Source organism: Meleagris gallopavo, chromosome Z (assembly GCF_905368555.1).
Source record: "Meleagris gallopavo chromosome Z, MGAL_WU_HG_1.1, whole genome shotgun sequence".
In the NCBI taxonomy this organism is placed as follows: domain Eukaryota; kingdom Metazoa; phylum Chordata; class Aves; order Galliformes; family Phasianidae; genus Meleagris; species Meleagris gallopavo.
In genome coordinates, this window is record NC_139435.1 from 71,099,974 (window position 1) to 71,111,160 (window position 11,187).

The following is an 11,187-nucleotide window of genomic DNA, read 5'->3' on the forward strand; positions in this document are numbered from 1 at the left end:
ACTTATACCTTAGAACAACATAACTGAGGATGACTGTCATACCAGAAATCTGGGAAAACTCAGTAGAATACCACATCGTGTTTTCTATATTCCTGCTCCCTCAGCATTGCAGTACAAGCCTTTCACACACACACACACACACAAGCAATGCTCTTTTTTCCCCAATTCACCAGTTTCTATCTATTACAAAAAACACTACTTCAACTGGCATACTTCAGAGATGGGATGTAATAATGCAAACAACAAAGCTACAGTATTCTCAGCTTTTATTTAGAAAAAAAAAACACAAAAAACTGACATCACATTTACATTTCAGAGTATTTTTAAATAAGGCCTTTTTGTTAAAGCTTTATATACTTCAGAAGGGTCTACATGATTCACACCTGAATGGAGCTTTGCAAATCACACACTGGTCACCAGACAGCTATATTGCACAGAGACCCACACAATATCACACCATTCTTAGCTTAGTCCACATTGTAAAGTGCTGTTTTGTAGGAATAAAATTGTTTTGCAAAAGTAAGTGTCAGTGTAGGCACGTACTACTGAACTGTATCTCTGACAGGTGGAAAAAATCATTTGCCTCTGACAGTGAGCTTCTATTTAATAAATTGGAGCAAGCGCCTTATAGTACTGCAATGAATACCCTTACATGCAAGGTATTCTACACCAAAAGCCATACCAATTTTAATATGCTGAATGAGATATTTACAAACTGACATACCAAAAGGTAGGTAAATGTTTTAAGTAACATCAGCCTATGTCCAGTAGAATAAGTAATTGCATAGCAGAGCACATCTTAAATGAATGTCAGGCGAAGATATAGTAAGAAAAACCTGAATTCTTCCTCCTTTACTTCTGTTTTCTTAAATCACTACCTTTTTTTCCCCCCTTCTTTTAAAAGTTAGCCCTTCAGACTGATTTATCTTCACATTTAAGATGGTGTGACAATTTTATGACAATTTTCATGAAGTAAAGAAATGCTAAAGCCTGGTCATATCAGTCCAGATGCTTCTAAAGATGTAAGTGTGGAACTATGGAGTGCTAACTGAGACATAAAAATTGTAATTTAGAACAATTTCCAAAACAGAAGGATTAAAAATGAGATACTTACCTGCAGAAAGAGATTTGATCTGGGAATAAGAGATTAGCAAATCCAGCCCTACAATGTGTAGCTTTAAAACAATGTTATATTTGGTAGACAATCATGAGTGGTGTTCCCCAGGGGTCGGTGCTGGGGCCTGTCCTCTTCAATATCTTTATTGATGACCTGGATGAGGGCATCGAGTGCACCCTCAGTAAATTCGCAGATGACACCAAATTGGCTGGAAGTGTGGATCTGCCTGGGGGCAGCGAGGCCATACAGAGGGACCTGGACAAGCTGAAGAGCTGGGCTGAAGCCAACGGGATGAGGTTCAACAAGACCAAATGCCGGGTCCTGCACTTCGGCCACAACAACCCCAGGCGACGCTACAGGCTTGGGGCGGTGTGGCTGGAGGACTGCGTCGAGGAAATGGCCTGGGGGTATTGATTGATGCTCGGCTGAACATGAGCCCACAGTGTGCCCGGGTGGCCAAGAAGGCCAATGGCATCCTGGCTTGCATCAGAAACAGCGTTGCCAGCAGGAGCAGAGAGGCGGTTGTTCCCCTGTACTCAGCACTGGTGAGGCCGCACCTCGAGTACTGTGTCCAGTTTTGGGCCCCTCACTGCAAGAAAGACATTGAGGCCCTGGAGCGTGTTCAAAGGAGGGCAACAAAGCTGGTGAGGGGTCTGGAGCACCGGCCGTATGAGGAGAGGCTGAAGGAGCTGGGAATGTTCAGCCTGGAGAAGAGGAGGCTCAGGGGAGACCTCACTGCTCTCTATAACTTCCTGAAGGGAGGTTGTAGTGAGCTGGGGGTCGGCCTCTTCTCTCGTGTCGTTAGTGATAGGACCAGAGGGAATGGTTTCAAGCTACGGCAGGGGAGATTCAAGCTGGACATTAGGAAGTATTGCTTTTCAGAAGGGGTGGTCAGGCACTGGAATGGACTGCCCAGGGAGGTGGTGGAGTCGCCGACCCTGGGGGTGTTCAAGGAAAGACTGGGTGTTGTGTTGAGGGACATGGTTTAGTGGGAGCTATTGGTAATAGGTGAACGGTTGGACTGGACTGGATGGTCTTTTAGGTCTTTTCCAACCTTGGTGATTCTATGATTCTAAATGGAAGAATGAAAACTGCACGTTGGAACAAACCATAGCTAAAGAAAAGGGAATCTTGACTTCTGAGTCTGATTGATAACTTGAGTTCACGAAGAGCACTTGTAATCTAGTCGACAGAGCATACAAAAATGTAAGGGCTTTCAGTGGCAGAATAAGAAAAAAATGTCCAATAGATTGAAGGAACAGTACATTTTTAACAGCAGGAATAAAACTGCTCTGTCCCACTATAGCTTAAGCTGCTTCAAGATTTGGTAAAGATTTGTGTTGACTATAAAATTACTCAAAACAATCAAGAGACTGGAGAGTTGCAGGAAGCCCTCAGTACCAAGTGACTGGGTAAGATGGCAGAACAGACTCGATCTTATTAAATGCAAAATAATACATCAGACGGGGAAGCCTTGTTCAGACCTAACCATCAGGATCAAGTGGAAAATGCTACAGAAGAAAATTTGTCCTAATCAGTTTAATATCTGGTATGGACCAAAAAGATAAGTTTTAAGATTACTGAAAGAAGCAAATCTCAGATCTTTCATCATCCTTCACAGCTAGAGCGCCAGCCTCATAAGTCCTCATGAGAGGACCAAGCAATCATAACATTTGGAACAGACTTCTAAGATCAAGACAAATGGTCAATCCATCACCAGTGGTGCCCACTTGCAATTTTCAGGTCACAGTTCATTGCTCTACAGCTATACACAGGTGCTTAGTAAACATACTTCACATTCATCAAGACAAAACATTATATCCCCAAATTCATAAAAAATTGAGCGTATTTTAGAAATGTCCTTCACTTCAGAACCTTATTTTCCCACAATTAAAGTTAACAGTAGAAGTACTCAAACATTTGATTTCTGGTTGTGTAAATTTCTTCAACATGATACGAGCGGAACAGAAATCTGAACAGAGACGCCTTTTATGGCAGAAATTGAGTCTCCAAACTGAATCAGTGCATTTTATCATTCTCACTAAAAAGCCATTGTTAGATTAAAAAATTAACTTAAAAAAACATGTATTAACAGAAATACATCAACTTTTTTCAGTTTGCATGTTATTAGTCAAGTATTCATTTCCTTTTGCCTAAAACCAGGTACTACTACTCATACATGCAAAAACTTCTTGGAAGTCTGACATTTCGGGTCAAATTGCACTTTATATATTTTATGTCTACACTAAAAAGCCTGGAACAGTACAGGAACTTACAATTATACCATCAACTCTACATCAGGCGTTAGAACTAGTTTCAGCTTACAGTTACATTACACTTACGTGAAATAAAGTTTCTAGTTTAACCTTCTCCTTCCAAATACAGCCTAAATGTTCACCTGCAGTTTTGATTTCTCACTGCTTTTTATTCTCTAAGTGTGATTTTGGTCCTGCAGATGCATTAAGGCAGGTATGTCAAAGAATAATGGCAATCAGATGCTGTCAGTTTGCAGTTAAACTCAAAAAACTCAGAACTGACTCTGACTATATCAGAATCTATATTACATAAAAGGCAGATTTCTATCCCTGAAAAGTAATTTTGGTTGTTAGTCAAACTTCCTCTCCACCTTCCCTAGAAGGAAAGTTTGTGGAGATAACCATCACACAGATCACAAGAAAGGCAGGAGAGTTCCTGGAAGAACATTTCCTTTTGTTGGAAGTGTCTGGACTATTCACTTAAAAAACCAAGCAAACAAACAAACAAAGCAACACACAAGTGTGACCCAAAGGCTCGTGTACAGCACTTAGGTATACTGTATTTGAATCAGGACTGAAAACTAAGGTAAAATGCTTCTGCTCTTATTTTTAATTTCAGACCAGCAGCAGGAGAGCACTAACCTACAGGTCATCTTGGTATGCCAACTACTTTGCTGGGATGGTTTCCTTGAGATGAATTGCTGCACCACCCATTAAGGCAAATGTTGGGTACATCATGCCTGAGCATTCCACCTCACACTCGTACAGGCATTTCATGTGGCTGGCATCATAAAAGCCCACCTTGCCATTGTCACAGTCAAGGCAGATCCCCACGCAGGAGGGCAGGGGAAGGATTCTACTTGATGCATCCTTGGGGTCAGCAGCTTCCCTCGGGTCAGCAGCTGCCTTGGGGATGAAAAACTTCTTCATGCCCAAAGTGACCAGTGTGAAAGGCTGTGATGAATCCAAACAGGCATCTTCACTCCCACTGTCATGACCACTGTCTTGTTCAGATCTAGGACAGAAAAACAACCATTTTCTCTTGTCAGATTCACAAATACTGTCTGCAATGGGAACTACAGAAAACATTTCTGTAAGACGGGTAACATTATACAAAAACCAAGAGCTTGTGGGGTAAAAATACACCACCACGTGCTGGAAGGGAAGATACATTTCGTAAGTGAATAGCCACTTGGAGCTGAACTAATGAGGGTGAGACAACAGAAGGTTTTGCTAACAAGCCATTAAGTTCCAAGTTTATCTGAATCTACTTTTGCTACGTAATGATGAATGAACCTACCAGGTACACTAAATTAGGTAACTTGACAGGTAGTTCTGCAAATACGATTTATCATTACAGGCAGGATATATTTAACTTTATTTACATAATACTAAGTAACACCAATAAATACACCTCTTGTTCTAAAGAGGTTGCCATGCAACTGCCTTATTACACATCTTAGGACATCACTACGCTGCCTAAGCAACTTAAGACATGAACATTTTTTCAGTTTTGTTACACTGGATAGGAAGAAGCCGATACACCTGTTAAGATATGAAGCTACAGTCTCCAGACAATACCTTCCCAGCCTTCCATTTCTAGATACATTTGAGTTTACTGTAGCTGTAATTGAGAGCTGGAAATTTTGGGGCTGGTTTCTTCACAGTATTCTGACTCTGCTCAGCAGCAATCCAAAAACCACATGCAAGCAACTTGAAATCCATCATGATGCAAGCTACTACACAGACAGACAACTCTGTGAACTCTGTACCTCTGAACAGTTGACAATCTACCATGCTAATGGTCTACCTAATGACAACCAAGAATTGCTTCAGTCTCACAGCTAATGGATTGCTTTCCACCTTCTTGCTTTAACTGATGTATCTCAATGTTTCTCCGAGCTTGACTTCTTTCCAAAAAAGAAAGATAATCGGACCCTGCGTAATTCAAACAGCTCACTACTGAAAGCAGGGAACAAGAAAAGGAATAGGACAACCTGCATATATCTTACTGCTTCAAGCTACTTTCCACTGGTTAGGTTCAAGTTTGTTAAATGAGACTACATTTGCTTTTAAATTGATAAAATAAAATAAAATAAAATAAAATATACCCAACCATCTTCTTGTACAAAACATGTTTCATGCACATGCTTGGAATTTACCTTGGGCTTGTCACATCATGTGTATTGTGGAAAAATTTCTGTATCTTGGTGCTAGAAACAACTCCCACTTTTACCAGGTAAGAATGGGCTTCCACATGAAAAGCCCAGAAGTGCTTCCCTTTGGCAACACCAGTATCACCAATGATGTAATTCAGGGTTGTGTAGCATCCAAACTGCATGCGTTCAGCTCTTAGCAGTAAAGGAAATCCAGCGCTGCTTTCCACAGAGGTTCTTTCTGGGTTCAGCAGGAGACGTTCACTGTTGTACCCACATTTGTCATCAAAAAGAAAGCTAAGAACTGAAAAATAGTATTCCAGGAATTTCCTGTTAGTTAGATATCTTTTGGTTTTCTGTGCTTATATACTGCATCTTTACACTGGCATTAGAAATTCTCACTATGAAAAGCTATTAGGATTGTCATGCACGCTAATAAGCGCGGTATGATAATTAACCTGCTCATTATAGTACTTCTATACATACAGATACAACCAATAATGGGATAGAAGTCTGGGAACTGTAGGTGGTTTCCAGTGCAGGTGGACAGAAGAAAACCCAGTACCTGGAGCAGGAGGTGTACGCAAAATAACTTCTTTGCTCCATGAGCTACAGATGGACCCTTTGTATCCTCGAACTCTGAAGGTGTAGCTACTGTCATCATCAAGATCAGATATGACTTTGCTCTTGTTGTAAACTTCAACTTCCTGCCACATCATACTCTCCTCTTCTCTACTACGCTTGCGATACTGAAGAACATACATATCAGCAGAGTCTGTCTTCCCGGAGGATTCCCAACTGATCACAGCTTTGTTATACATTCTGCATTGCTCCTCGTTGATTTCTGGTATTTCAAGACCTGGAAGGCCACAGATTAAGGAGAAAAAAATCCAGAAGTTTAGCTATGCATTGTTTTAGAGTGATCTGTATCAGTCTTTGCTCAGGAGCTTAGCATAAATAATATGACTTGCACAGTTAAAGGTGACATTGCCTGTGTTTCTGCACTCAAATGAATCCCTTAGTTTCTGTTTTTAATTTGAAAGTTGTGCTGTTAATTTGTGCAAGCTGCTGAAAAAAACTAACAGCATTAAAAATGCCCATTTTTTTCTGCACACAAAACAACACACTTCCACTAAGACTTAATTAAGTGTTACTTAACTACAATATTTTAGAAGCCAATGTGAACTGGTACTGAAGTTGATGACATCCCAGCTTGCCTGTCAGAGCAATTAGGTAATGCTGATAGGTAATGCTGTGTCGATCATGTAAGCAGAAAGATCAAATGCAAGTCAGGGTAACTCACTGAGATCTGCAACTCCAGCCCTGCATAAATTCTCACCCTTTCTAGAGAAACTCTTAAAGCTGTAACTCAACGAAGACTTGATGTTCTCACAACTTACCATTGGAATAGAAGGATAAGTCATCAAGGATCACTTCTTGCTTGGTTGTGTCCACCACAAAATCTTCAAAAGAACTTTCAGCTGCTGGCCGGAAGCTCTTCAGAGATTCAGTAGCTTTTTGGATTCTGAAAGCACAGGAGTGTAGGGATGGCAGACAAAAGAAACGGGAATGTATAAATCTACATTTCAAAAAGCAAAAATGCTAGGTTTTACTTACTGAAGTCTCACCTTCCTTACAGGCAGAATTTAAATGCAAAGATTAAAATCCTTACGCACATGAAGGTAAGGACAAGTGAACAAGTAGAAGTTCAAATAGCAGAGTATCTTTAAAGTTTTTTGCATTCTGTTCAAAGAACAAAACAGATGTGAAGTGCTAATGGAGACCAACTATTAAGATCAGAAGTGTAAAGTTGGAAGAGACCTGTTAGATTAACTTGTAAATAGCTGATATAATCACTGTGCAAAGGAATTTGTCAGTGAGCTGAACAGACTGCCCTTACACTGCAATTCTACTAAGCAGGGCTAGATGCTTTAGAAGGACAGAATCCCTTTGGTGTGCTACTTCTGAACACACACTGTACACAGTAATCTCTTCTGAACTGCAGCTGGGCTGGTTATGAGGTTCTGCAATAAAAGGTACTACACCCAGAACACTGCTAGCAAGTGTTAAGATAACCTACTTGACCAGACATCCTGCAGCAGCAGAATCTGCACCTAACCCAGACGATAACTGAGATACCTGACGTGAAGTTGTTTTGCTGTTTGAACAAAACAGGACTGATCAGTTTCTTTAAGGACTTCTTGAGCATATCCTACAAGACCATTATTTTCCAGGAGACCTTGATATTCTTCTGCTTGGGTTCGCAATTTGTCCAGCCTTAAATTCTTAGTCACTTCAATTGCCCTAAGAGCTGCAGACTTCTTCTCCTCCAGGATATTAATTAATTTCTCAAAACTCTGAGATGCCTCTTCTTTAGCTCTTTCCCCATTGCACTAGGAAAGAACAAAATGCATTTTAAACCAGTCTCATAGCTCTGTGTCTGCATAAAGAAACACAGATTTTTTTACAAACTATAACACCAATACAATCATCTGTTTGAAAGACTTACAGCTTTGTTATACTGTTAAAGAACTGAAAAGACAAGTAACACTGCACCCAAGCTAGTATATATTTACTATCTTAACATTGAGAACGAAGAGCAGGAAATTATTTCTCAGATTATGCCCTGAATCATATAGAGCTGTGAGATGTGAGCTCTACCTAAACAGCTCATGGAAAAGCACTATAAAAGCAGGTGGGTCTAAAGCCTTCCTGCCCAAGAGACTTCTCACTGTAAAAGGCTGAGAAGCAAATGTCCTTAATGTCCTTGGTAGGAGATTAGGAGATGCTGGAGGAGGAGACCTTAACAAGGCAAGACACTACTTTTCCAGATGGATTTCCTTGTCTTCTGAGACTATGAAGACCTGTTCAGCAACATCACGAGAACTTACTGGGGGAGGAAGAGATGCTCAACAATGAGTCTTTTGGGCACTGGGAAAGTGAGACACCTGAAGACCCTCCAACCCACTGACCAATTTCCAGCGTATTCTAAACCTCAAAGTGCACTTGAGCAGCTATAGTGTCATATCTCAGTCTGATAACCTCCTGAGACCCCAGCTCATTTTTGGTACATTCTGAAGAAGGACTGTACATGCTCAGTGGAACTGCACAAATTGTAACTTGAGCTCCTCTTTAGTGGGGGGGACTGTGAGCACATAAAAGTCAAAAGACTGCTAGTTCAGGCACATGTGCTCAGCACCAGAGAAACAACCCTGACTATTGTGACACTGCTGGATCCAAGGGCAGTAATGCAAGGCATATCATCATAGCTCACAGTCAATAAGATACAGACATATAAATCTAAGTATCACAGTGAGATCCAAGCAAACATTTAACTGATTGTTTGGTATTGTTTCATCTTAATTTACCATAGGGGATCTCAAACCTTGTGACCTCTGTATGTTTCCCAGGGTAGCCCAGTGCCATGTTTCAACACCCAACTCCCCTGGAGCAACAGGACCACTTCTGCCTACTACTTCAGATAGATGGACAGATATGATTTGCATACAGGAAAGGGGAGGGCCAAGAGCTCCTGCAATTTCTGTCAGTTTTGCATTTTGCATGCAAAGAATACCCCCACCTCTGTCTTCTACACAGAGTTTTTTATCTTAATTCTGACTTCACTGCAACATCCTCAAAATAATTAAAAAACATAAGCTGTGCATTTCCATTAATACAGAGAGCTTTAAGTCCAATTCATCTATCTTTGATTAAAGTATCAAATAAGCCTTATTTCAAATTTACACTGCAAACCAAAACTTCCCCTTCCCCTGTACATTGCCTAAATTTCCCACACTGTCAGAATGGTTTTAAAGTGAGAAGACTAACACAACTTCTACAGAAATTGTTTCAAATTAACCCTCCAGCCCTCAATATAGCCAGTGAAACACAGTGCTGGAAACAGTTCCAGCCCTTGCTGTGTGCCTCAAGGACTGCCCCTTCACAAAAAGAGCACATCATTATTACCTCTGTTTCTTTTAGCAGCAGACCCAGCTGTGAGATGTGAGCTTTTACTTGGCTTTCCTTACTGATGAGATACTCTATATCTTTTGAAAGCTTTTCCTATTAAAATAGAATAGCAAACAATCAGATCAAGGATTTCCAAACCAAACATATCAACAGCAGGAATAAGTCACTCAGTAAATATTCAGTTTACCTTGTAGCACGGCTGGCAGACTACTATCAGTTTTGAAAGTCATAGAATCAGAGAATCACCAAGATTGGAAAGACCTTATCTAGTCCAACTGTACACCTATAACCAAAATTTCTTAGTAAAGCATGTCCCTCAGTACAGCATCTAAACATTTCTTGAGCATGTACAGGGATGGTGACTCCACCACCTCCCTGGGCAGAATCACAGAATCACAGAATTGTAGGGGTTGGAAGGGACCTCTAGAGATCATCGAGACCAACCCCCTGCCAAACCAGGTTCCCTACACCACGTCGCACAGGCAGGCGTCCAGGCGAGACTTGAATATCTCCAGAGAAGGAGACTCCACAACCCCCCTGGGCAGCCTGTTCCAGTGCTCCGTCACCCTCACCGTGAAGAAGTTCTTACGCACATTCGTGCGAAACTTCCTGTGCTGCAGCTGATGTCCGTTTCCCCTCGTCCTGTCTCCACGTACCACTGAAAAGAGACTGGCCTCACCGCTATGGCCGCCACACCTCAGGTATTTATAAACTATTTATAAACCTGGATCAGGTCCCCTCTCCGTCGTCTTTTCTCAAGGCTAAACAGACCCAGTTCACTTAGCCTTTCTTCATAGGGGAGATGCTCCAGGCCCTTCACCATCTTTGTGGCCCGCCGCTGGACTCTTTCCAAGACATCCCTGTCTTTTTTGTACTGGGGAGCCCAGAACTGGACACAGTACTCCAGATGAGGCCTTACCAGGGCAGAGTAGAGGGGGAGGATCACCTCCCTCGACCTGCTGGACACGCTCTTCTTAATGCACCCCAGAATGCCATTGGCCTTTTTGGCCACGAGGGCACACTGCTGGCTCATGGCCAACCTGTCGTCCACCAGGACGCCCAGGTCCCTCTCTGCAGAGCTCCTCTCCAGCAGCTCATCCCCCAGCCTGTATTGGTGCATGCAATTATTCCTCCCTAGGTGTAAGACCCTACACTTGCTTTTGTTGAACCTCATCCGGTTTCTTACTGCCCAGCTCTCCAGCCTGTCCAGGACTCGCTGAATGGCAGCACAGCCTTCAGGCGGGTCAGCCAATCCTCCCAGCTTCGTATCATCAGCAAACTTACTGGGGTGGCCACTATCCCCTCATCAAGGTCATTGATGAAGATGTTGAACAAGACCGGACCCAGCACAGACCCCCGGGGGACACCACTGGTTAAAGGTCTCCAGCCACACTCTGCACCACCAACGACGACCCTCTGCGCTCTGCCAGTCAGCCAGTTCTCAACCCACCTCACTGTCCACTCGTCTATCCCACACTTCCTCAGCTTTGTTATAAGGATGTCGTGGGAGACAGTATCGAATGCCTTTCTAAAATCGAGGTAGACTACAAGGTCATGCTTAACCAATCGGGTGGTCTTCGATGATGGAGTGAGGGCACTGGTGGACAAGAGGAAGGTGATCGATGTCATTTACCTGGACTTGAGCAAGGCCTTTGACATGGTCCCCCACCACATCCTTATCTCCATGTAA

General features: G+C 42.2%; 1 protein-coding gene across 1 annotated transcript; it reads right to left on the reverse strand.

Annotated features, from left to right (window-relative positions):
• Positions 1–249: 249 nt before the first annotated feature.
• On the reverse strand, positions 250–11,126 carry LOC146542381 (E3 ubiquitin-protein ligase TRIM36-like). Its single transcript, XM_085214112.1, has 7 exons — positions 11,061–11,126; positions 9,495–9,590; positions 7,668–7,921; positions 6,929–7,053; positions 6,094–6,387; positions 5,535–5,832; positions 250–4,387 (listed from the first exon to the last, which is right to left on the reverse strand). Exons 1-7 carry the CDS (start codon positions 11,124–11,126, stop codon positions 4,039–4,041), a joined length of 1,482 nt encoding a protein of 493 aa, XP_085070238.1. The 3' UTR covers positions 250–4,038.
• Positions 11,127–11,187: the final 61 nt, after the last annotated feature.